General features: G+C 44.5%; 1 protein-coding gene across 2 annotated transcripts in view; it reads right to left on the reverse strand.

The window, feature by feature from the left end:
• The window catches only part of LOC147891117 (Urb2/Npa2 family protein), a 114,653-nt gene that overhangs the window by 68,675 nt on the left and 18,514 nt on the right, over positions 1 to 27,464 (reverse strand). For both annotated transcript variants that reach the window (XM_087389408.1, XM_087389409.1), the window contains exons 2-3: positions 18,650 to 20,525; positions 16,483 to 17,970 (exon numbers count right to left, since the gene is read on the reverse strand). In XM_087389408.1, the coding sequence (XP_087245534.1) occupies positions 16,483 to 17,970; positions 18,650 to 20,525 (3,364 nt within the window). The remainder of the gene's footprint in view (positions 1 to 16,482; positions 17,971 to 18,649; positions 20,526 to 27,464) is intronic.

Consider the following 27,464-nt stretch of genomic DNA (forward strand, 5'->3'; position numbering starts at 1 on the left):
TTCATGGCACAGATCTTTAAACATCATGGTATGCCTAAGTCCATTGTTAGTGATCGAGATCCCAGAATGACCAGTCTATTCTGGAGAGCTTTATTTGATAACATGGGGACGAATCTGAATTTTTCTTCTTCTTTCCATCCCCAGACAGATGGTCAAAGTGAAGTAGCAAATTCTACCATTTTGGATATGCTGAAATGCTACGTGGGTGACCAGAGTTCAGACTGGGAAAAGTACCTACCCTTAGTAGAGTTTGCTTACAATAATACAGTACATAGCTCTACAGGGAAAGCCCCTTTTGAAGTCATATATGGGAAGGTGATTTTGCCACCTATATTGAGGACTAAAGATGAAATATTTGCAGCTGATCAGTTTGTAAGAGACCTCCAGACAGCTTACAGCCAAGTCCGGACAGCAATTGAAAGGTCTCAAGAGAAACATAAAAGGGCTGCAGATAAACATAGGAGACAGCTAGATCTCAAGGAAGGGGACTGGATACTTTTGAGGTTTGAAAAAGCTAGGCTCCGCAAGTTTAAAGGCAAACAGAAAGTGTATGCAAAGTTATCTCCCAGATATTATGGCCCTTTCAGGGTTACAGAAAGAATAAATGAGGTTGCATACAGATTAGCATTGCCAGAGCATTGGAGGATTCACAATGCATTCCATGTGAGTCTTCTAAAGAAATTTCAGGGACCAGAGCCTACAGAACCAGTATCAGAAGATCCACCAGAAGTGGATGAGCTGAAGGAAGTCCTTCAGCCAGAGCAAATTGTGTACCATACTGTACGTAAAGGCCCTCAGGGTAAGGAATTTTGCAGGTATCTTGTAAAATTCAAGAATTATACGGCATTAGATGCCAAGTGGATGGACGAAGATATGTTATCCGATCATCCACAGCTTTTAGATGCTTACAAGGAAGCTTTTCAGTTGAGGTCAACTGAATAGAAGCCGAGGGGATGTCACCACAATGTAAATATCCTAAGTCAAAGTACAGTTGACCATTTATTTGATCATAATTAAAGAGTTTTATATGTGTTAATTACGGTCAAAGAGTTATTTTAATGGTCAAAGGATTGACTACGGTCAAAGATACTTGACTCTAGTCAAGTAAACCTGACTACGGTCAGAGAGTGTTGACTTCGGTCAACAAGACTTGGCATGCGCCAAGAGGGGTTAACCCCGGTTAACCAAGATGTGCCAACCTCGGTTGGAGAGACTTGGCTATAATTAAGGCGCCTTGACCTTGGGTCGAAGCTCTTTAATTATAATCAAGAGTGTTGACTCCGGTCAATCAGAGAAAATATATATATATTTATTTATATATATATATATATTTGTTTTGATGTGCACATGTGTTCAGTGGGGACGCCCACCGTGACTAGGATTAGTCCACAGTGTGTTATTTGCATGCAAAGTGCTAACAATTAATGGGTACCATGGTGGTGCGCTTTTAATTAATTGTTGCAGGTACTAGGAAGGATTATTTTTCCTAAGCGAAATGGGAGCCTGACAAGCATCTAGGAGGCGGTTCGTGTGACCGAGAGCTTTGAAGACTCCAGAATGGCCCTTAGAGGCTTGTAATAGCTTTTAGTCTAGATTTTAGACAAGTGGCATGTTGCCAATTTGAAAGGGGGCTTGAAGCTCTTGTAAAAGAAGAATTCTTTTCACGTTGGGAGAGGAGAGAGACTTACGAGACAGCTTGAAGCTGAACTTCTGTAATAGATTTTCTGAAATGAATAAAGACCTTCGGGGGGGTCCAGCCCGACAATTTGTCCTGGGCCCTAGTGTATGTTCAGAGAGAGGGAGTGAGGGAGAGCCTTTGGAGCATGTAATTCCGTCGTACACGTGAAGCTATTGCTGTTTTTCCACTCTCAGTGCTGTTTCGTCAATTACGGTTGTAGAGCCTTGCGACAGGCTTGATTTGCCTCATCCCCAAAGGGGGGAACCGTCAAGAGATCAGACAGTGGCGCCCTATCACCCTCCTCCCGACTGCCTATAAAATCCTCGCCAAGATGATCAGTAGCCGCATTCGCCCCCTGCTACATGACTTGATCCATGACACCCAGACTGGTTTTGTCCAAGATCGCAGCATTTTGGACAACATTTTCACATTCTCAGAGGCGACGAAGTGGGCCCAGCATAGTGGCCAACACCTTGCCATACTCCTTGACTTTGAGAAGGCGTACGATAGGGTAGACTGGTCCTTCTTGGAAGGTACACTCTCTCAGTTCGGTTTCCCAGACGAGTGGATCAAAGGTATTGCTAGTCTCTACAGATCGGCCTCCAGTCGGGTTATCATCAACGGCAGGATGGGGGAGAGATTCACCCTCGAGCGCTCGGTGCGTCAGGGCTGCCCGCTTGCGCCCTACCTCTTCTTATTTTTTGCAGAGGCCATGACTCACTTCCTACGAGCCCGTACCACTGGTCTTCAAGGAATGCGCCTCCCTATTCGGGATGATGTAGAACTTCTGGACTCCGAGTATGCAGACGACATGGCCTTGTATGTGCAGGATGATATCGAGTCACTGGAGTGCGTGAGACTGTCTTTAGAAGTTTTTTGCCTAGCCGCTGGGGCGAAAATCAGGTCCTTATGGCCACCACTTGGTACGTGGCAGGGCCCTTGTGGTCAATCAGGTCCTTGCCACCTCTTGGTACGTGGCATCTTGCTGGTGTTTCTCGAGATCGTGTGTAGCCCAGCTGAGGAGACTGGTGCGGAACTTTCTTTGGTCTGGCTCAGATGGTTCCGGCACCACCAGAGCCCGGGTCGCCTGGCAGACGGTCATTCTCCCCTAGATAGAGGGCGGTCTTGGCATCATAGATCCAGAACTGCAGAGTCAGGCATTACTTGGCAAGTAAGTCATCCGCGGTCTAACCTCAGGAGGGTAGACGTGGAAGCTCTTGCTTCAGCATGGTCTCAACGCGTGTATCCCCCAGAGAGGGGGTGATTGGCAGCCGTCTATCCGGTGGATTTTCACTTCTGCCCCTCTGACTCAGCCCCGTTCCCCCTTCCTTCGTGGCCTCGTCTCAGTCTGGAGGAAGTTGCGGCACAGCCTCTCTCAGGTTCCCCCCAGCTGCCAAGAGGAGATAGACAGACAGCCCCTGATCTGGAGCAGCCAGGTGACAGATGATACAGGTCGCCAGCTTGGAGAGAGATCCCATATCCCATGGGCGCTCTGGGTGCGTGGGCCTACACGCTCGCTCTGGGTTTGGAGGGACGTCTATAGCCAGTTGAGCCCAGGCGAGCTGGCAGCAGCAGTAGGTACGGCACGTGGAATCCAGGCTCGACGAGCGAAGATCGATGCTGCCATTCCTACAAGTTGGAGGATTCCCATGATCACCAGACAGCTCCTCCCGGGAGATAAGAGGTGGCTAGGGCAGTTCACACCCCGTGGCATTCCTTTGGTGGTTGCAGGCCTTTTCTCGGACTCCTCGATTCACTTCTTCTCCGTCGCCGATGGTAGCCGTCTCTAGAGCAGAGAGGCCGTGATCGACCCCCAGCTTCCCTGGCAGCGCCTTCGCATCATAGGGCTGCAAGGGAAAACGTGGCATATAGACCCCCTGATTATGCAGGACCAGGACTGGAGACTCTGGATTTGGGAGGGCCGCTCCTTGACAGAGGTGGAGTGGGACCCAGGGGAGTGGTGCTGGCCACCACTGGAGACCTCAGAGAACCCTACCCCCTTCTTCTCATACAGTGCGCGTACCGGTAGGTGTGCTCTTGGGGCTCTCCAGCGCAGGCACTCGAGCTAGGACTGGTCACTTGGGGAGCCGTTTGCTCGTGCAGCACCGAGATGGGACATCACTTGGCTTATGAGTTCTCTAGGCAGGATCCAGTTTTCTTCATCACGCAGGCCACCTGGGCATACATGGACAGCTTCCCTTGGCATCTGACAGAGACAGATGCAAGAGCGATGACTCGGCACCTAGTTTGGAAGATCATAGGGAGTATTGTAGGCTGGCATATCTGGACTTCCAGATGCGCGCAGACCTTAGGAGATCAGGCTTCTTCTGCTACCCAAACCCTAGCGGACATTTGGAGCACGATCATTCACACGCTCAAGGGTCAGTGGGATCAGATTTAGGGGGAGTCCCGGGCAGGGAAGGAGAAGAGACGGCGCTTCCTTCGCGACTGGGACCATCAAGAGCTGTTCTTCCAGCACTCTGCTCAGAGTCTTCAGTGGCATTACTCCCCCCCACTATGGCTGTTTGTCCACACTCCGATGATTATGCCCTGAGAGGCTTGTAATTAGTATTTTGTTACCACAGGCTGTATCCGTTTTGTGATTACAGCCCGCTGGCCTTTAGGCCCTCTTGTACTCTCGTTTTCAAGCAAGATAACTAGCACTACTTTTTGCGCAAAAAAAAAACAATAGATCAAGTTACAAAATGTACTAAGTTTAAAGCTTGCCAAAAAGCCTCAAACTTAGGTCGAGGTAGAGCCTTCGTAAAAAGATCTGCCAAGTTGTCTTCACTAGGAACATAAGACAACTCAATATCACCTGCTGATAATCGCTCTCTGACATAGTGATAGTGAAGCTCAATGTACTTGTGCGAGCATGGAAAACTGGATTCCGTGCAACAGCCAAAACACTCTGACTATCAATGAAGATGACAGTAAAAGCAATGTGACATGCACAAAGATCTGCAAGTAGCTTCCGAAGCCAAACACACTCCACTGTGGCTATAAAAGCCGCTTTGTACTCAGCTTCACAGCTAGAAGTAGCAACTGTACTCTGCTTCTTGCTGAACCAAGAAACTCATGAAGTACCAAGCATAAAACAGTTGCCACTATGTCTGTGGACCCTGGATCAAATAGGATTAATGCTTGCTGATCTCTTATCTTTCCCCATGATAGCAAAAGCTCTTTTTCCTTCGGGTCTGAGGTACTACCCAAAACATCTGGGACTGCTTCCACCATTGGCCTCGGTGGTACTTGTGGCTTTTTCTGCTCCTTAGAACCCGAAGGCTTCTTAGGGCACTGGGCAGCCATATGCCCCTCTTTCCCACGTCTAAAGCATTTCCCATCTCTGCGGAATTCAGCTATCTGTTCAGGAGTGAATGGGGATTTGCCTTTATATGACTTTGAAAACTAAGTACCCCTCGGCTTCTGGGACTAAAACCCTTTCTTATAAGCATCCCAAAACTTTTGGTTGTACACATCCAGTGTATCTCCTGCATCCATATGCAAACTATCCCAATCTTGAAGGACATGATCTCTAAACTCTTTAGGTATGAACTGCTACTAGAAGGCTTTCTTGAAGTCCTTCCATCTCTTTGGGGCTGACCCATCTGTGGTCTGTGCACTCCACCATGCACTAGCTGTCGTTGTCAAGTGCAAACTGACCATTCTTAACTTGGAGGATTCTAAAAACTTTTCTGTACCGAATGCAGCATCAAACTACCTGATGAACTGCAATGCTTTGTCTGTATGACCATATTGTCCATTATAGGTCATAAACTTGACAGATTTACCTCCATCTTTGAATTCCTTGGTCTCTCCGGAAGACTTGCTCTTCCTAAACTTCTTGTGTTTCCTTCTTTTCCTGGATGGTTTATCTGATAAAGAAGAAGATACATAAGTCAAGCTCGAGGTAGACGGTGAAGGACTTGTAGATTGGTGATGATGCCTCGATCTCTTCCTGCTATGAGATCGTCCCCTATGAGATCCCTCTCTCTCGGGCTGTACACGAGAGTGTGCCTCTGGCATTGGCGCATCATAAGCTAAATTAGGCATATTTTCTGCTTGAAACAAATGTTGAGCTCTTGGATCCCTTCTAAGATTTTCTATCTCCTGCATACGAAAGCGTACCATCTGCTCAAATTCTTGCTGATTTTGCTGCACACTTCTCTGTCTTGGATGTGCATCCCTATCTTGTTAATCCCACTAGATAGGTGATCAAGTTTCTCACACACATTGTGTATGCAACTGATGCACGCAACGTTTGCTTTTCAAAGAGAAAAAAAAATTACCTCAACAAGAGGGGTCTTGCATTCACAATCTATGCTAGTACCGGGCTGTCAACTCAAGGCATATACCCACAAAGTTGCCAAGGCATCAACAACTATATTGCCCCTTTTCTGGCTGCTGCAAAAAGCACTGAGTATGCATCTGATTTCTTTTTTTTTTTTCTAAGCACAAAAGCATGCATTCCTTTACTTGTGCAAATCTCTGATTTTTCTCTGATTTCTGCTTCTTTTTTTTTCTGACAGTAAATATTCTCTCAGATAGGTGAAAACTGCTAATACAAACAGTCTCTGCAACTGTTCTTTTTTTTTTTTGGGTGACAGTAACCAGATTGGTAACTGTTGGTTACTCTAACCAGACATACTAGTTTTGGTTTGGTTAGTCTACAACTAGACTAACTGGATTGGTCATAGTCTGGTTACAGTGACCTTGGCTTTTCTCTATGCAGATCTGCCCTTGGCTTAGTTCTGCCAAGTACTCTCCTCTTTGTGTGAGGTGCTGCCCATGTGGCAGCCCCCTCCCTCTCTCTTTTTTTGGGTTCACCCCCCCATCAATGGGGGCTTACAGATGTGGAGGTAACCATTCCAACACAAAAGTCCAAACCCCTGACAACAAAATAATCAAACACATTGTTTGGACCTGTTCTAGTAGAACAAGGAGGGGGCATTGGATGGAACACGCGAGTGCCAAATCCTGTTTGACCTCCATTTGGTTCACGCTGAACTGAAAAGGGTCAGCTGTCCATGTTACTTTTGTAGTAAGAAGACAGTACAAACATGCACAGCCCCCAAAAGCTATCAGCCATGTGCAACCCGAAGTGCATGTGCTGACCCGTAGTCTTGCATATGCATTGCCATATTGACTACAGCTGAGCAACATTGAGAGAATCATCTCTGCCGTAATCCTCAAATACTACTAACCAAGATCCAATCAAGCCCTCGGACGAGTACCCCTTCTTTATTGAAGGAGTTGCATATGTTGATATCCAAGATATGCTTCAACCAAATCTGTAACAGAATTACCATTCAATGGCTGCATGCTTCTGGCCCTTTTTCCACACAACACCAATAGGTTGCATATAACATGGATATATACCTTTGTAAGACTAGACTAAGTCCAATTATACAAATTTAGATTTTTTGTTGTTCTAAAGATAAAAAATCTACACAGAAAATAAAAGAGAATATGAAAGAGAAGAAAAAAGAGGTAAACAAAAACTTTTATGAAAAACAAAAGGAAGACATACATAGCAAGCAAAGCAACACTTATGTTGTCATCAGTACCCAAGCATAAGCAGCTATACTGGGTTTCTAAAGACCCGTGGAGTCTCTTGCATATAACATGAACATTAAAATTGGAATGGCAAGGCCTAGTCATAGATTCTCTTGCAATCTTTCCTTTGCAAGTGGCTGCTTCAAGCTCAGCTGGTTCTTTTGTAGAGCTGCTGCCGCTTAAGCTCTCCATAGAGGGCACAATTCCCAAGATTGATATCATTGTAGGATTTCCAGTCAGCTGATAAATAAGTTTCCATAAATCCTCATTCGCCACAGACTGAAATAGTGGGCATGTAAGGCTGTGAAATCCATTACCCCTTGAAAATAGTTGCATACAAAATTTCAGTTCCATAGCCACAATTCACAAATCTGAAACCACAATGCACCCATTTCTGTCCAGGCTTGAACGTTTGTCTAACAAGGAGCCATTCATTCAACAGCATGAGTCCTATCTATGATTGCATTCTACGAGTGGCCATGAAGGAATTGGCAAACATATGGGTGGCCTCCATGTGATACCAACATCCGTGACCTTCATTGTTGACAAGCTGCATGTACTAAAAAGAAGCATAATGCCTAGATGATAAATATGTCAAAATTTGTGCCCCAAATAGCTCAACATCACATTGTATTAGGATTGCAATCATAACAGCTGAATCTTGGGACTGGTCTTGCTGGATTACGTCTGCAACAAGCTGGACAAAGAAACTTTTTACATATTTCTGAATTTCTAGCATACAGGCTAGTGATATCTGCATGTTACCCATAGATGAACTATAATTAATAGCCTGAAATCACCCTCATGGTTTTGCTCAGCCTCATCATGTGCACATGGATTGAGTGCCAGCACATGGCAGCATTTTTATCACATGCTGCATGCAGCCCAACTGATGTTCTGCCCTTTCATTTACAGGTCTCCTATATGCCATTGTTCGCATTATGGCTGCTAAGTGTAGAAGGCAAAACTCCCAAGAATACTCACCTAATGAGCAGTAGTGAAGGGCATTAGTTAAATTAAAGTTATAGCCATATTCCCCACCATCATGCTCTTGAATGTGTTGTGATGCAGCTTCAAGATTAAACGTGCCATGCATATCTTGCCATTATTGCACAAGCTGCTCCTCATCATTGTGTGTAAGTTTACTTTGGCACAGTGTAACCAGAAAACGCGTTCGCCCAAGCGAAACGTGTAGAAACGTTTCACCGAAATGGGCAAAATGCTAGTGCATTGGGCGAAACGCCTTGGTGCCAGAGTGTTACTATTTTTTCCTCTTTTGAGTGTGCTTAGTGTGTATGTGTGTATCTGAGAGCTCTTTTCACACAGAGAGAGAGAATCTAGAGATAATTTTTTATGTTTGATATATAATTAATATAAAATACAAATTAAAAACCCGTTTCTAGACGAAACGCCTGACAAAAGCTAGAAACGTTTCTTGTGACACTGCTTTGGCATCCTTTGCTATCATCTGTGTGGTCTCCTATATTTTCTTCCTTTATGAAGACCATACAATGCTTAACACTCAACGCCTCCTTGGAGATTTTAGTCCAACAAAGCTAGCATGCCTAGACGTATCAAGTGTAAGCACATCCAAGTCCTTAACTTGCTGGTCAACATCTCCATCATGATTTTTATCATATATTTGCTCATCATCATCTATCTTTTCACTCATCAAGCTTGCTTCATTGTCACTGTTATTTAGGCTTGTTCCATCACCCTACATATAGGAATTTCTTCCATTACTATGTTGTACTACACGGCATCATCTGGAGCAATGCATTGTTCCTGCAAATTGATATAACAGCCCTCTTTCTCTTGCTGTCCGATCATGTGGGCTGCTGTTTTTATTTGAGCATCTATCCCCAGAAAACCTTTTGTATTGCAGCTATAATTACCTAGAAACAACCAGATATTTGTCTTGCATGGCTTTGAAGTATAATTTGGCTGCGTACTAGGGAGAGGTGTAGCATGGCTGGGCTTCATTACCAGCATTGGCATAAGTGCATCCTCCTCAAATGTGGGGTGTTGTCACGAGGGACCCTAGAAAGTCGAGTGTTGTCATGAGTTTTGCACTTGTGGGCAAGACCCCAGAAAGGTAATGGGCAAAGCCTTGGGATGTGGGTGTGTAAGATTTCCCCCTTGGGATTAATGCCTTGGGGGTGAATTGGTGAATAAGTCCAAAGAGGGGGAAAAATACCCTTAGGATCCAAGTTGCCCATTGGTTTGGTCCCACTAGAAGGGGCAAGGGACAAATGAGATTTTAAATTGGTCATTGGTTTGACCCCATAGGGCTTAGGGACAAATTAATGACCTTGGGGGGGCAATCCAAAATGTGGGCTGCCACGTGGCATGCCCATGCAAACCAAAAAGAAAAGGAAACTTTGGGAAGAACGCTGGCCGACGGGCGTGGAAAAAAGGGCATGAGTGCTTTGGCAAAGGAGGTGACACTCAGGATTAAGTGAGCGAGTTCAATTACTAGTAGTACCGCTGCCATAAAGCATGGCTGTGTGTGTATGGAAGCAGATCTGTTTGGTGCTATACGGAAAGAGCCGTACAGACTGTACGGATAGTCCGTACATTTGATTTTCATTGTAGGGCTGTACGGAAGGGGCTCACTGAGACTGAATGCGGTGTACGGAAGGGACTAATTGCTGCAGTACGGGCTGTTTGATGAGCTTGGGCTGCAAAGTGTTGAAGGACATACGGGGTTGTACAACTCTTATCCTTTGCTCTTGTACGGGCTGCTGCCAGAGTGGCTCAGTGAGAGAGTTTCTCAGCTTGGCAGGGAGTGCATGAGTTCATGAATGGTGTGCATTAGCTCATGAATGACCTCGGTTGAGCTCACACACGTCTTGTTGTTAGTTGTGAGCTGTTTTGGAGAAGCCTAGTTGGCAGAAAGAAAGAAAGAAAGAAAGTTTATTAAAGTCTTCGGAAGGTCGATGGGTCTATGAGATTGTGAGAATCCTGATACAAACTAGCTGGGGGGGTTGGAGCTACTAATCGAGCATCCACACCCATACAAAAGCCAAAAAATTGTATCCTACACAGTCATATTAAAAAAAAGTACTCCTCTATCACCATCATCAACTTGGTGGGGGTTTAGTATTTCAAGCAATGGCTGTTCAAGCTAATAATGGTCAAGGAATGCTTGGAAATTACCCTGTTGGTTTTCAGCCTGGGATGCAAGGCAATGTATCTAGGGATATGCAGCCCGCAACGCCTAACATGTGTATGACAATATCGGCATGCAGCCAGGAATGCAAAGTGGAAGGTCAGGGACCTTTGGAGCTCCTTGTTTGGTATGCCTGGGGCTGGTTTGACAAACCCTTTAGTCGGTAGTGGCAGTGCAGGGCAAGCTAGAGGGAATGCAATGCAACCTCCACTTTTGCAGCCACTTGTGTATGACAATCTGACACCCAAAGGAAAGGTTAAAAATTACAAGGAGAGTGGGCAATAGTGAAGTTTGAGACCTTTAATAGGGCTCAGGATAGGTTGAAGGCTTTAGCTTTTGTAGAGCAGTTTGATGCAGCCTCTCAGGGGGAAACTTCATTGAGTCCTCAAAAATGCAAAAGGCAGCCACCTTCCTGAAGGCAAATGCTCTACAGTGGTGGACAAATTTGCTGCTTCAAAATAGTGCACCCACAAGTTGGGTTGAATTTAAACAGGTGTTTTCAGCTACTTGGTTGACCACTACCTTCGAGGTGGATGTTATGACAGCATGGCACAAGTTGGATGCAAGCCAACTTTAATCACTTGGAAGAATACAATAAAAATTTTTGGGAAGCCCTTTTGCCAATCAGCTCTTATCGGCATGAGCCCTTGTCAAAAATGATTGAAAAATATTGTTGTGGACTGCCAAAGGAAAGTAGGAACTACTGCACTAAAACGAGGGTTACCAACATGTCTCCGCTCTTTGAGAATGCTACTACAACTGATGCATTAATGTTGGGGAAAAGCAGCGGGTATAAAAGCAGTAAGTCTGAGAGTTTCAAGAAAGCAGGGAAGCCAGGGAATGCTCCCAAACCTCCTTGTAACAAAGGAAATAAGCATGATAGGCTAGGCTCTAATTGGCTGTCACACGAGGAAAGGAAAGCCTTGATGAAGGCTAATAAATGCATTCATTGCAAAGAAGAGGGCCATGTGGCACAGGATTGCCCAAAGCACAAGCTTAAAGGGAAGGTAGATGATAGAGCAAAAAGTCAAGAAGCCTAAACCATCTGCAGGATTAATGCCTGATGTTATCAGTGAGCAGCCTAATGGCGATGCTAAGGAGCTTTGCAAGGCATGGGACAAAGTGAGGGATCAGATGGCATTAATCTTCTTTGAACCAGAGCTCGTGCAAACTTTTTCCCTCCGAAGTTGACAGGCAAACTTAGAATCCTGGCTTTAGTACACCGGTTACCCGGGGACGAGCATTTTCTGAGCAAAATCTTCCGAGCGTCCGAGCGAAGGAAAAAAAGAGCTTCCAACTATGCATAAATATGGCAAAAATCAATCACAAGAAAACATAGTTTCACTTAGAAATATGCAAAGTATTATAGCAATGCCTATTTTATACAAAAATCTTTAGGTAAATCTGTAGGAATGGTGAGAGCATAATGGGATGGCTTTTGAAGAAACCCACATGTAGAGTAGACTTCTCTATGAAAATTCCCTTATGATCCTTCTTACAACTTTTACTTAATAGGGGGTGACATTGAAAACCCTCTCTCAACCTATCTTCATGAAAGAGTTTCTTCAAAGAAAACTCATTGAAGCAAGCCATCCAGGTAGTTTCGCCAGCGAAACCCCTTTGAAGCAAGTCTCCCAAGGTAGTTTCGCTGGCGAAACTACCTTGGACAGCACTTTTAAAAGTGACATAACTTTCATATCCAATATCCAAATATAGTCATTCAACCACTCAAATTGATCGGAACACCCCATTTGAGCACATCTATGGAGTTATATTTTGGAAAATCTTTCATATATAGTATTAAATATTACATGTATTTTATGAGAGTGATATATAAACCCAAGTTAATACTTATTTATAGTAATTTAAACTTCTTTAGAAACATGTCCATAAATATGCTATAAAAACAATAAAAAGATATTGCCATATGATATAAATGTGTTAATAAGTAATTATATATGCATAGTATTATTACATTGAGAGTGATTATGATTATGTTGTGTAAAAATGAATGAGTGACTAGTCTATATATTTTTATGATAAAAGGATCTAGTTCAAAAGGGCTCTTACCCCTTAATATATATCAAAACCCTAAAAATTAAAATTAATCATAAAATCCCCAAATTTTTTGAAAAAGTGTAAAAACCATGTTTCCTAAAGAAAAACATTTTTAAAAATCTCTTGAAAAACACGCTCGGATAAACCTGCTCATAGGTTTTTGCTCGTAAAATTGACGCATCCCGGTTACCCCTATCATTTTAAAGCTCCGCTTGCACATACAGAGCTTTGTGGACAGCGAGGAAAGTTTAACTCAACAGTAACAAGGGCTTGACCTAACCTTGGTTAAATTAACCCAACTAATCTAACCCCCAACTAAACTAACCCTAACCAAGTTGGTTGTGATTAACAAGCGATGGCGAGATATTTTCCTGCATGCCTCAATCCAACATCGTCCTTCTAGCATCAATGATGATAGCTCTGGCCGACCGCGCCAATCTGCTTGCCAAACGAATGTAGATAAGCGCTAGTACAGGTGGAGAGGGATTGGGCGTTGCAGCTTATGTTGCTCGGATTACGACAAATGGGATCTGTGGTGTGCTACTGTAACGCAAAATGAAGGGTGAAAGGGTCTATAGAACAAAGGTGCCAGAGTCTTAGCTCTGATACCAATGTAGAAAAGGAAGTAGGGGCAGATTATAGAAAGGAGCTAGAAGAGTGGAAGGGAGAGAGAGAAATGGAGAGGAGGAGGGAGATGAGGAAGGAGAGAGAGAGAGGAAGAGATGGGAAGAGAAGAAAGAAAGAAAGAAAGTTTATTAAAGTCTTTGGAAAACCGATGGATCTATGAGATTGTGAGAAACCTGATACAAGCCAGCTAAAAGAGTGGAGCCACTAAATGAGCATCCACACCCATACAAAAAACAAAAAACTATATCCTACATAGTCATATCAAAATAATAACATCACTATCATCAACATCACCATTAGAGCGACTGTCATCATAGTACAAGTGAAGTATGCTCCAAGGTCAATGTGGTCACCCCCTCGTCAAGAGTGAGGGAGCAATTGCATGAAATTAGATATAGAGTGCTGTCGGATCTTGGTCATAGCTCTATGTCTAGCAAGGGTGACAATCACCCCTATCGGTCGCGCTTCCACTCTGAACATGGAGGGAATGTCCCCAAGTGTAATTTGTGCATCAACCCTCTGCTTGAGCTGCCATGTCATTGGCTCTGAGTCCCGATCATGCCTAGGGCCTATAGGGGGGGAGTCTATGTGGTCCGACTGGAAGAACTCCGTGATCATGCTCAGAGAGAGAGAGAGAGAGAGAGAGAGAGAGAGAGAAAGAGAGAGAGAGTTTATTAAAGTCTTCGGAAGACCGCTGGGTCTATGAGACTGTGAAAAAACCTAATCCAAATCCAGCTAGAGAGGTGGAGCTACTAACCGAGCATCCACACGCATACAAAAACATAAAACTTTATCATATATAGTCACATCAAACAATAATAGTAATCATCTAGAGCAAAACCATCCTTCACAAGTAGATTTGTAGGCTGCAAGTAGGAGGAGGAAGGAGAATAGAAGATAGGATTAGATGTCACATCAAAGTCCATATAAAGGGAGGGGAGGTGGACTTATAATCTTGGCCTTCATTACAAATGTCCTATATGTGCCAGTCATAAAGAAGAATTTACTATTTAGCTGCACATGCTAATGCACAGCATCTTTGGATGCTCCAAATCAGGGTCCAGGATCAGCCTATCAGACATGAGAATGTGCAAGAGGTTGCCAGAGAGGAGAGAGCTGCTTAATAGGAGCTAGAAAATCCCTAGATGGCTGTTGCAAACTGTACAGGACAGCAGACTTTCAACCCCTCTCTCTAGTAGGACAATGGCGGGACAAGTGAAGCAAATTCGATGAGGGCCAGAATTGGATTCTGTCATGAAGAACAATACATGGGAACTAGTGGATTTGCCCATAGGGAAGAAAGTGTTGGAAAGGTCACCTCCCCATCTATAAGCCCCCATATGAGGAGAGCGTGGGGGAGGGAGACCTTGGGCAAGATGTGCCCCAAAAGAAGAGAGGAGGGTACCTGGCTGATCTGTAGGAGCATAAGGCAGAGCAGAGGACAGCAGTTGGGACCCAAGAGAAGAGGCCATGAGCTCACGGATGGCGTCAGCAACAGTACGGAGCTGAGGCGCACACGTGTGGGCAGATCAGGGAGCCAAGAAATAGCGCAGCATAGTGGGGGTCTATGGGCAGGTATACAGCCTGCAGCAGGGTCTCCAGCAGCAGCAAAGGGGAGCCTAGCAGCAGCCCAAAAGGGCTTGGCTAGGGACCTTATATAGGGCTGGTTGGGCTGAGCCAACCAGGTCGGTTGGGCCAGCCAACCAGGTCTGTATAAGGGGCCCATTTAGGGCTGGCTGGTCGGTCCATTTGAAAGGTCCTTGAGCCCTATAAAAGGAGAGGCACTTGCCTCATTTCATCATCCAGCAACCAGGAGTTCCAGGGCAGAAAGGAGCAGCAGGAAGCCTACTCTCTGGGCCTATCTACAGGAGGTGAGAGAGTGCAACAAGGGCTGCAGACTTAGCCAGGAAGGGCTGGACCTTGGATGTCTTCTAGGGCAGCAAGGTGCTGAGATCATCACACCTTCTGGAGCAGCCATTCGCAAGCAGGTTGGAGCAGTGGAACAGCTATCTTGGGGCCTACATTGAGGAGGACCAAGGGGACTTGTGTGTTGCAGACAAAGCTTGGCAGGGGCTGCCCACCTAGGCTGATTCACAGGCAGTAAGGTGGAGAAGAACGCACTAGACGGAAAGTCTACAGACGCTCGAGGTGGAGCACGCGGGCTCGAGTCTAGAGATAACTGGCAGATAGGAGAAGGACCTTGTGGTAAGATCAGAGGACCACACCATTGGTGGGACTCTGGATCTATCTCTTTTGTATTGTGTCCATGGTTTTGGACGGAAATATATTATTTTGGTGGTTTCTCTATCTGGCTGGTTCATTGTCTATTGATGAGTCTGCACATCTATTTTATGCACATAAGTTAAGAAGTTTGTGATTCCACACCCCACACCACACTGTGTGAGCTCCTGGGCATTACTATTAGTCTTCCGCTGTCCGTACCCTCTGTTAGGTATTTTCTAACAGAAAGCTATTGGGACAAAGTGGGTATACAAGAGAAAATTCATACATTTTTTACCAGTCCAGGTCTACAGAATAGTCCACTAAGATTAACGTATATGTCAACAAGGACAAGAAGGATTTGTTGATTGCCATCTTGTATGTGGATGGTATGCTGCTCACAGACACAAATGAAGAGAAAATTGCTGAATTCAAGAATGATCTTGAAGCTTCATTTGAGATGTCTAATCTCGAGCTTTTACCATATTATTTGGGCATTCAGCTTATGCAAACAGATTAAGGCATTGTGCTCAATCAATCAAAATAAATTTAGGGACTATTACAAAGGTTCAATTTTCATGATGGCAAGCCTATTTCAACTTTTATGGAGCCAGCTTGCCTCTACGCTCGAAGAAGTCAATCTAGGCCTCGAATAGGAATGTCAACACGTGTCACTGATCAGAATGGGCCAAGAAAGCTGAGAGTGATCCAAATCCACTCCTAAATAGGCAATGGCCTTAAATGTCTTTGTACATAGGCCATCTAAATGCAAAGTACTCTAACTCAATTTCTTGCATGTCGCATAAGGTGCACATCCATCCCTCAAATTGGATTCCCTCTGCTTGTCCTATCTCAATGCATAGTCAGTTAAGCTATTTATTACCATGATGGAAACATCAACAAAGACTACATGGTATGACAGAAAACATTTATGTTTGTATTAAGCAGTACAGGACCTACGACAAGATTGAGATCCAGAAAGGCCTGTGCTGAGTAACCAATAGACTGACAAATCTGTGTGGTGTTTATTTAGGGCTCAGGTAGATCAAGCTGCTTGTTTTGACAATATGAGACTTCAAACACGTGGAGAAATCTTCTTGGCAACAAGAGACTGTTTGAAAGCCTGGTTTTGAGGAATAAGTAAAATAGATAAGCGAGAGAATACACATACATTGAGTTCATAAAAAGTTGAATCCTTCAGCAAATCACTAGTAAGAGAGTAAAGACTGCAATGTGGTGTGATGAATTCTTCGAACTGAACAGCCTTTCCAAGCATGAACTGTATAAAGCTTTCTAGATCATTCTCAGAAGTAAACTCAGACCAGACACCAATGTTCTGACAGAGCAAACCCCATATTGCTATTGGTAATGTTTCACTGTTAAGAGTTCCAAGCACCCTGTTCCAAGAAGCTTTGAAAAAACCACTTCTTTCTTCCTGCTTGCCCGGAAATGAATCCACATTTTCATGGCTCTTTTTCCTCTTGTGTCTCCTATTGTCATCCGCCAAGATATAAATCCACCTAATCAGAAACTTACAGACAGAAGAAGCTTCTTGCATTAACTTTTTGTAGCGTTTACGTAGCAACTTCTTTTCCACTTGCTTATTGTCCATCCAAGAACCTCCCTCCACAACATCTGAAACCGGCTGATCTGTTGTGCAGTTTTGTCCCTGATCTTTTTTATGTGCCCCTAGTAATGCCAGCTCTGTTTGATCTAATACGAACTTGACTGCCTTGATCTGCCTGCTCAGGTCAACAAGACTGTGCATTGCAATGCAACACAGCGTATATGATAAAGTTTCAATCTTTTGGTGACCCATTTCCTCCAAGCTCTGCTGAATACCACACAAGACATCCAAAACAAAAACTGACCCTTTTCCTGCACAGGAAAAATATCCTTCCTTATAAAGTATTGGTTCTATTTGAGAGAATTCACCTGTAAAAGATAGCATCGTTGGATCATTAAGTGTTGCACTGGATTTCCTTGCTGCCTTGGGAGGCATCAAACTGATGCAATGTCTGTGCAAGCTCTTGGTTGACATGTAAAGACGGAGGATGACCTCCCAAACCAGTACAATAATGGTGTATTCATTACTACCATTATGCGACCCATCCATTCTATTTGACAAGGGAAAACTCTTTTTGGAGCCTCCCTCTATCATGTTTCCACTTTCTTGCTTTGAGAAATACAAATTGGCAAACATTATAACAGGATTGTCACTGCTGACACAACTATCCACAAGTAAGCACAAAACTGGACTCACAACTCCCTCCATCAAAGCCCTTAAAGCCATCCCAACCTGTATGCTGTTGGATGCCGTGACAATCCCATTCTCAAGAATGCAGATATAAATCTCTGTAAGAGCTTTGATTAAAACTCCTCGTACCCTATGGTGGCTCTGCTCAATATGCACGCCACTTAACTGTAGCATATGCAATGTATCTTTAACATCTTTGCTCATTAACTTCATGAAAGACCCTACTTGACCTTCAGGTATCTCCTTCATAGCTGTAGCTATTGTCTCCAAAACCTTTGGTGAAAAGATGACAAGCTCTATTGCTTTGATATAGTACTTGACAGGGAGCATTGTGGCAATGCAGCAATCAGGGTTCACAAGTTGCCTCAAGGAATTACATAAAGTGAATATAGGTCGGTCAATCTGGAATCCAAAGCAAGTAAGAATCAATAAGCTGCTGTTGAAAACATAAACCACCGTAAATCAACTTTAGAAGTAGTTGGTAAACGACCGTAGAAGATCAAGTTTGGAAGTAGTTGGTAAAATGCTTACATACATCCATGGACCATAATACATCAAAAGTGAAATTATATTCTCAACAAAACTTAAGGCACTTTTGTTTAATCTGCCAAAAAAACCATAGAATCTATGCAAGCAACTGACATGCAAATAGGGGAGCCCTCTATAAATACAATAACAATGAAAGTTTTGTCCAGGTCATCATCTGGTATGTTACAAAACATGAAAAGCAAAATTAACAAAGAATTGGAAAAAAAAAAGAAGTTCACTCATCTTTTGAAGATAACAGTTTAAGACCTGAAAGCAAATTTTGAATCTAGTATAACATATCAACCACCACAATGTGGCAATTCATGCAAATACACAACTTCAGATAGCTTTTACCCAATCAGATGATGATTCAAAGTTTCCCCAAGCATCAAGTAATTCAGAAATACATTGACACATATAACAGATACCATCTCACGACACTTATGAAAGCTTAGACAAGCTCCTTAAAACCTTCCAAGAATAAGTGAGCTGAATAATATTTTAAAATAGAAAGATCTCTTTTTCTTCTTTCTTGAGGGAATGGTCAGCTGACCTGCCTTAGTTCACTGAAGACTTCTATCATCCGTGAAGCTAAAACGACTGTCTCTTCAGCAAGTCTTTGTGGTTCAACAGATTTGCCAATTTCTTTTGCTGAATTGGCTTGCACTGCAACAGAAGACAGAAGAATAATCCATAGATCCATCAACTTATGCTCGATAACCCTATACTCCATTTCCAAAATGTGGCCAATGCCAAAAACAACTTCCTTCAATATGCTAATTAACAAGCAAAGAACTCCTCCACTCCAGCAAGTCTTCTTGTTTCCTAAACCTGCCTCAGGTTGCGGTGACTTTAACACCTGTGGTAGCAACCTGCCAAAATTAATAAGAACATCACATATCTCCTTCATGAAGTTCAGATGTGTGTGGACTGCTGTATCTTCTGTTGGCACATACACATGTTCCTCTTTTGCAACAACTAGCAATTTATTAGTAGCAGCCAGCAAGGATTTAACACGGGTAAGCTTTGTTACTGTGACTTCATTGTCCTTAGAGCAAATACAGTCAGAGTTCTCCTGAAGATCCTTCAGGAAAGGAGAAACCAGTTCTGCGAAGAATGCAAACAAGCCCCTGCCAGGCTCTTGCACATATTTCCTTTCGGTTGCCAAATTAGAATGTTTGTCCTCTTGGCCAAAGTCCAGGATCAAGCCTATGCCCTGACCAGTTGTGTGGTCCTCTGTCTTAGTTGTCACGTGAGCTGAGGAGCGATCCCTTGAGCCACGGCTACCCTTTACACCAAGCAGGGATTCAGACATTGGAACTGCTTGTGCTTTCAGTTCTTGGACAAAACTCTTGAATATCCAAGCTAAGGATTCTAATGTAGAAACCTTTCCTTCGTTTCTGAAGCAATCTAGCCGCTGAAACAGTGATTTATGATAGCTCAAAAAGGGGGTATACAAGCCTGCTGTTTTTTTGCTGTTGACAATCTCCTCTCTGCTAGATTCATTAGAGAACCCAATGGCTTGCTGTGCCATCTTACATACGTTGAAAAAGCCGCCAATATGGGATGGGTGAAACAGGCTGCATTTTATTATGTCTTCAACTGCATTCAACAGTTTCGTCTTCTCAGACGAAGGCCCCAATCCTCCACCCTCTGACATGCTAAGAACCACCAAAACATCCAAAAGTGTCTCAAGCAATTTGTCCACAACAACTTGGAAAACCTTTCGAGGATTTGGACATGACTTCAAGAACTTTATAAAACCCCTGTTTACAATAAGTACAAGCTGAAACAGCCCGCTTGTCTCATGTGCCAAGAAGTCTTGACAACCTGCATCCCTCAAGACTAGAATGGCTATCTTTAAAGATGCTGATGCTGAGGACACCCATAAATCTAAATTTGGCCTGAATGAACCCTCGTATGCATTAAATAGTAACTTTACAACATCAAGTATTCCTTTGACAAAGTCCCCTGTGATGCCATCTTTAAGCCATGCTCCATTTTCCAGATCAGAATTTACTTTTAAGAAATTACCATTTTTTGCAGAACTGCTCTCTAGGATAACGCTTACCTCGGCAAGTACACACGAGATAGATCGCATAATGCTCGAGGAGATGTGCCCAGCTTTCCATTCAATCCCTGACAGTAAGCACCATTTAAAAACAGCCCAGTATCTTTCATCTAAATGTGCTGGAAGTGTGCTTCCTTCCAACAATCTCGTGACAGGACCATTCCCCTTCCGATGCCCAACAGAGTGCACAGGATGGGCTTTGGATGAACTAATTAATGCTGTTTGTACCCATTCAGAAATGAAGGAAACAAAGTATGAAGGGGGAATCCATTCACTTCCGGACAACAGCATGTGGCCCTCTTCCTTCATAAAAGGTCTCTGTCCAGCCTTTACAAACTTGCATACCAAGTCGATTTTCCTGTAATGTCAGTCTCAACTATGTTATAACTTTGATCAAATTGAAAGAATCTGTCAAAGCTTTAAACACATCATAAAAGGTGGCAAAAAACCTTCTTATTTAAAAAAACCTATTGAGTAAATGCAAATAACCCTCTTATTCATCTAGAAATCCTTGCTTCTTATCCTTAAAAGTCCATGTATGCTTGAGTCCCAATAAATGAAGAGACAAGAGGGTCACGTAATCCAGTATCCTCTTTCTATAACTACTTTAGACTTTAATAGCACACCAAGTGGCATACATCAATTACGGTAATCCCATCTACTTAATTAAAAAGAAAATTATCAGCAAAAGACAACACTATCCTCTATCTGTTGGAAAATAGGGTCCAGTGTCCCACCTGTAAGCCCTTATATGAAGAGAGCAGAGGGAGTTGGAGGAATGGGGGATATGAGAGTCTATTGTGGGTGCCACATGGGCATATCTGGGTCGAGGGAAACATCCACACGACAGCAAGGCTGGCAATGGAGATCTGGAAAAGGGCCTACCTGTACGGATGGTACAGTAACAAGTATGGAAGGTGTACCACAGGTGCAAAGGCCAAAGCAAGTCTGGATGATGCAGAAGCAAGTACAGCAACCAGTACGGAACTTCTGCAGGGGCTGGAGGAGAATGTACAGGTCGGCAGATGTGAAGGTCGGGTACAGCAGTGCTAGAGTAGGAGCCAACAGGCTGCGCATACACATGGACCAGGGAGAACTGCCAGTGGGTCGGCAGTCTGGACAGTCTGAGGACTGTCAGGTCGGCAGAAATGGGGCCTCACGAATACCTGATCAGGTCGGCACAAACACAGACTGGGTCAGCCCAGTCTGTGGCTTGTTGGTTGATTTGCAGACTCATTGGCCAGTCTGCTAACTAGATCGGCCAGTCTAGAGGGCCTAAAGCCCTATAAATAGGCTGATTTGTGGGCACAACATTCTGTCACATGCACCTCTGCACTTGGGTACAAGGTGACACCTAGCTACATTGACAAGTGCTAGTAGATCCCTAATCTAGGTGATTTTTGTCATATGCCGCGAACCCATTGTGAGCCCTAGTCCAGGACAGTCAGGCACGAGCTGCGTAGGTCAGTCTCTCAGGCATTAGTTTCAGTTCGTGTTCACTGGTACCCACTAGAGGACTCAGTAGGTTAGTGTTTCCGTCTTAGGGTTTAGCTAGGTCTAGGTCTCAGCCTGGGGTAGCAGCCCAGAAGGGCCCCCTGAGGTAGCTCCAAAGCAAGGGGGAAGGCGCCTTTTATAGGCTACCTCTGCCCCTCCCTAGGCAGCCCATTGGCTAACCAACCAGCCAGCCAGCCAACTGGCTGGTCGGCTATCTAAGGCTGGTGGGTCAGCGCAAATCAGGGCTCTCCAGCCCCTATTTAAGGGGCCCCTTGCCCCCCTCATTCCTATCCGGTTCCCTCCGCAATCAGTCTTCCTCTCCAGCCCAGGAGCAGCCTCCAGCCTCTCCAAAAGTCCCTGCAGGACAGCATCAATTCCAGCAGTCCCCGTGCGATTGAAAGAGGGTGTCCACGTAGCACCATAGCCGGGCTCGGAGTAAAGGTTTGGGGTTCAGTTTCAGCAGCTTTCCTACCACTGAGCGAAAAGTTATGAGCAAAATACTGAGAGGGGGTCAAACTGTTATGAAAACCACCTACTCCAGTTTTCGGCTCTTTCTTAGCTCTTTTCTCAGCTCTCTCTCATCTTCATCCCGTGGACAGTACAAGCCTCTTGGATAGCCTTGGGCCTTGGTCATCACGGGTATGTTTCTCAGGCATTCGTGGGTCAGCTCTCAATGTTCGAAGGGTCATCCTTAGAGTTGCATTCCATGCTCTCTGAAGGAGTGTCGTTTGTATTTCACGTTCTCCAAGTATAAAGCAAATCCTTCCCTATTTCGGGAAGGGAGCCCTCAATGGGTACAAGGACACAATCTAGTGTCGGCTCCATTTCTCTAACCCTGAAACTCTCTCTCTCTTCCTCTCTATGGTGCATACGCATATGCCTCGCAATAAGGTTTAAAGAAGGTCTCGCTGCGATTACACGATCATTAACCGTTCCATGTTGTTGGAATAGGGTTGGTCACCTCCGCACCTGTCAGCCCCCATATGAGGAGTGCATTGGGGGTTGGACCATAGAATAGGATTAGGTATGGGGCTGCCATGTGGGCAGCAGAGAGAGAAAGCATGTACCTGGCAATTGGAGGCCACCATGGAGGGCAGATCTGGCATGATGGAAGGATCTTGGTTGCGCAGGCATTGCAGCAAGCATAAGGTGCGGGTTGACGTCACCAACCTGTACGGATGAGTATGGACAGAGCCGGGGCCAGGAGAGGACCTAGATGGTCACGGATTTAGTGCAGCAGGAGGCGGAACCAGCAGAGGCAGATCACGGCACTGTTTGGGCAGGAAATAACTCCTAATATGGGCTGGCTGGAGGGGCCAGCACCTTGCTGAAGGACGACCTTGATTCCTTGCTTGGAGGAATTGGCTTCTATGCCTTAAGGATTGTACTCAAGCGGGACGCTCAGGTTCAAGCAAGTGTATGAAGGATTGTACCCAGGTGGGAGGCTCGGGTTCAGGCAGCTGTACGACACTCTATACCCTTTACCTCTTTCAGTTCATTATCATGGCCAATAGATATCAAATCCCAAATTTTCGTGAGGGGCAAGCTCGGCGGGACCAATTACCCGTTGTGAAAAATGACAGGTTCGAAGCCACTCAATGTTGAGGGAGTCGTGGGGGATTGCGATGGGGACAGGGCTGTTGCCTCATGCCACCGTGACTACCCCAGCCACATTGACAACAACAGCAGTGTTGACGCTAGTTGACCCTATATTAGTGAGAGCATGGCAAATTCTGGATGTGGAAGCCTTGTCTATCATTGTGGATATGACGGTGGATATGGTGCTGCCTCATAACAGATGACGAACTCTTCTTTCAAGGCTTGGACAACATTGAGGGATATGTATGAGCTCAACAACGAGGCAAGAATCTTGGATCTCAAGACGGAGCTATACGTCATGAGGATGGATGAAGGGGAATCAGCACAAGAACACATCACCAAGATGAAGGTGGTGCGGGATCAGCTGGTAACAATTGGTCAAAGGACACGCTTGCGACCAGGATGGCAAGGCTATTGCTGGAAATGCTCCACTAGAGCTTGTTGGAAAGGTCACCTCCCCATCTGTAAGCCCCCATATGAGGAGAGCATGGGGGAGGGAGACCTATGACATGTGCCCAAAAGAAAAGAGAGAGGGAGGGGGCTGCCACATGGGCAACACCTCACACACAGATGTTGGAATTATAGATATAATTCAGCAGTGACCAATGTAATATAATAAGTTAGTTAGGGGCACTTTTCCCTCATTTAGAGGTTTTTCCCCCTAACTGCAGTTAGTTCACTAACTATGGTTAGTGACTACTAAGGTTTTGTCACTAGGACAAAACCTTATCCTACTCACTTTGTGTTGTACTCTTTTTACACTCTATTCTATTGCAACTACAGCTTCTAAGCTTTCTACTCTCTCACTCCCTCTTGCTCTCACTATCTCCCTCTCCTTCATTTGGTATCAGAGCGGGTTCTAGGCCTTTGAGCCCTCTGCTCCTTTTCGTACCAGCGCCTTGCCTCCAGCTCCAGCCCGCTCCAATCTGTCCGTACAGTCCGTACGACTGTACGGCATCCTGACGCATCGTCGGCCGTACATACCTGCTGACCGTACATGTGCTGACCGTACAGCGCAACATTCAGATTCGTACATCGACCGCCGTCCGTACCAGCGCCGTACACTTTGGAAGACGTGTCCGTACATCAACCACCGTCCGTACCAGCACCGTACACTTTGGACTACGTGTCCGTACATTGACCGCCGTACAGCGCAACAGCATCCGTACCTGTTGTCGTACAGTGCCAGCCGTACAGTGCCGTACAAACTGTACGGCATTTTCGTACTGTTCACACTGTCTGTACTGAATCCGCTTCAGTACAACAGGTAGCTGCTTTGTTTCGAAAAGAACCAGCAAGTGTTTTGTTTTTTGACAGACAAATTGTGCAGACAGCCATTGTTTGGCCTACATTCTGGGAGCACATTTGGGGCTTTTGCAGTTTTTGCAGAGAATTGCAGAAATTTGGGGCTTTTAGTTGAATTGCCCCTTTCAGGTGCAATTTCTTGCAGAAATTTGGGGCTTTTGCAGTTTGGATGTAATTTGGCAGTTGAAAGATCATTTGGGAGTTTTGCAAGCAGTTTTGGACTCAGTATTTGGGGCTTTTAGCATTGTTACCCTTTTCTGGCTGCAATTTCTAGCCACAAATTGGGGCTTTTGTGTTGGGAGAGCATTTTTTGGAGTATTCAGTACATACTGTCTTTCTTGGAGTGTTTGGAACACTTTTGGCAGATTTTGGAGAGTGTTTTATGCTTGGACAGATTTCTGACAGCTCAAGTGCAGAAATCTAAGTTGCATATACAGCCCGTGCTTGGCTGTGTTTTTGGGAGTGGTGCATTTTATTCCCAGTAAGGGAATTCAGCTTTGTATCTGCTTCAATCTCTTTCTCAGATATGGCCCATCAAAATCAGAATGAGTTCCAGTTCGGTGGTCTTTCACAGGAAGACAAATTGGATGGTACCAACTACTCCCTCTGGAGTTTCATGGTACGTAATATTCTGATTTCTCGCAATTTATGGGATTATGTCAATGGGGATGAAATCCGACCAGCAGATATTGCACCTGCTACCCCTCCTCAGCAAGGAGGTGGAAGAGGTCGTGCACAAGGTGCAGCTGCGGGACAAGTTGTTGGTGCAGCTACAGTCAATACTCCTGAGCAAAAGAGATGGGATTCACGGGATGCCTTAGCCTTGTCATGCATCTCTCTTTCAGTGAAAAGATCAATCATTCCGCATATCCGGTCGTGTAAGACCTCCAGGGCAGCGTGGGATATTTTGGAAAGCATGTATGCAGCACGGAATGATGCCAGGGTATCTTTTTTAAAAAGAGAGTTGAGCAATACACATATGGAGGAGGGTGACTCCATGTCAGCCCACCTCACTAAGCTACAGGATCTCAGAGAGCAGTTGTTAAACATAGATGAAATTATTCCTGATTCAGAGATGATTACAACCACTCTGAATTCTCTTCCTGAGTCTTATCTCAGCTTTCACACTTCGCTGAATTTATCATTGAGGGGGGGTGCAAATCCTCTTTCTTTTCATGAGTTGATAGGACTTTTGCTTCAGGAAGAGCAGACCAGGAAAAATTTGGCTTCATGTGCAGGTGAACAAGCCATGCTCTCAAAATTTAAATAAAAAACAAAGGGACAGGCAAAGACAGCAGCAAATCAGCCTTCCAGTGGGTTAGGACAGCCTTCACAAAAGTCTAAAAGTGATGCAAGCAAGCCCAAAAAGAAGGGTTTTTGTCACTACTGCAAAAAGCCAGGTCATCACATAGCAGAATGCAGGAAAAGGATTGCAAAGGAAAAGAAAAACAGCTCAGGAATGGCTGTTTCAGATTCAGCCCCTTGTGCATCTGACAGTGGGGATGCTGCAGCCAACTTTGTTGGTCAAGATTATGCCTTTTTATCTTGCATTTCTGATTCTAGGTTGGCTGTTCCAGATGCTCGGGATAGTACAGCTTCTTGCAGTGATGATACATATGCATTTTTGACTTGCAGTTTTGACTCTCCTTCAGATGCATCTGCTTTCAGTGTTGATGAAACACTGAACACATGGTATTTTGACAGCGGTGCATCCAAGCACATCACTTCGAGGAAGTGTCTCTTTACTTCCTTGCATCCACCTCCTGTTGGTAAGAAAGTCACTTGTGCCAACAACTCCTCATATTCAATACGTGGCACAGGAGAAGTTGAGCTCACTGCAATTGATGGCTCAATTTTCAGACTTTCTGATGTCTTATATGTGCCTGGCATAACCAAAAATCTCCTTTCAGTGTCCACTCTTAACAGAGGGGGATTTCAGGTCATCTTTGAGGATGACAAATGTGCTGTCCGGGACAGGGAAGCTAACTATGCCTTAATGTTATCTGGTACTTTGCTGCGTGGGCTTTTTCAGCTTGATATTTTTGAGAAAAGAGCAGCTCATGCTTTGGCAATTTCTACCCCTACAGTTGCCATGCAAAATGCAGAATTATGGCATGCCAGATATGGCCACATGCATTACAACAGCTTAATGACACTTCAGAAATTTTCAATGGTTGATGCATTGCCACCTCTTGAGATACCTCCTCCACATGCCTGTGAAGGGTGCATTTTAGGTAAAATGCATAGATTTCCCTTCAAGAAGGATGGTTCAGTTAAAGCTGTTCGCAAATTGCAGCTTATACACAGTGATGTCTGTGGTCCCATGAGGACTCCGTCATTGGGTGGTCATCTCTACTTTGTCACATTTATTGATGACTACTCCAATTTTACTTGGGTTTATGGGCTGAAAAAGAAATCTGAAGTCTTCACAGTGTTTAAACACTTTTCAGCCATGGTTGAAAATGAAACCGGGCTCAAGATACAGACATTACGCACGGATAGAGGTGGGGAATACCTATCTGCAGAATTTGATGCTTTCCTCAAACAAAAGGGTATTGTGCATCAGCTCACAGTCAGGCTAACCCCTCAGCAAAATGGCAAAGCTGAGAGGAAAAATAGAACCCTCATGGAGATGGACAGATGTATGCTGAAAAGCAAACACATGCCTCATAAATTCTGGTTAGAGGGTTTGATGTGTGCCAATTACATTTTGAACAGGGCTCCCACTAAGGCTTTAAAAACAAAAACTCCTTTTGAGGTCTGGAATGACAGGAAGCCTTCAGTGGATCACTTCCGAGTCTTTGGATGCCTTGCCTATGCACATGTGCCAGTTGAATTTAGGCACAAATTGTCAGATAAAGCCATCAAATGCATATTTGTTGGATACAGTGCAGAAAGC

This window comes from Dipteris shenzhenensis, chromosome 18 (genome assembly GCF_047967505.1).
Source record: "Dipteris shenzhenensis isolate YYH24624 ecotype China chromosome 18, Dip_SZ_1.0, whole genome shotgun sequence".
NCBI classification, from domain to species: Eukaryota; Viridiplantae; Streptophyta; class Polypodiopsida; order Gleicheniales; family Dipteridaceae; genus Dipteris; species Dipteris shenzhenensis.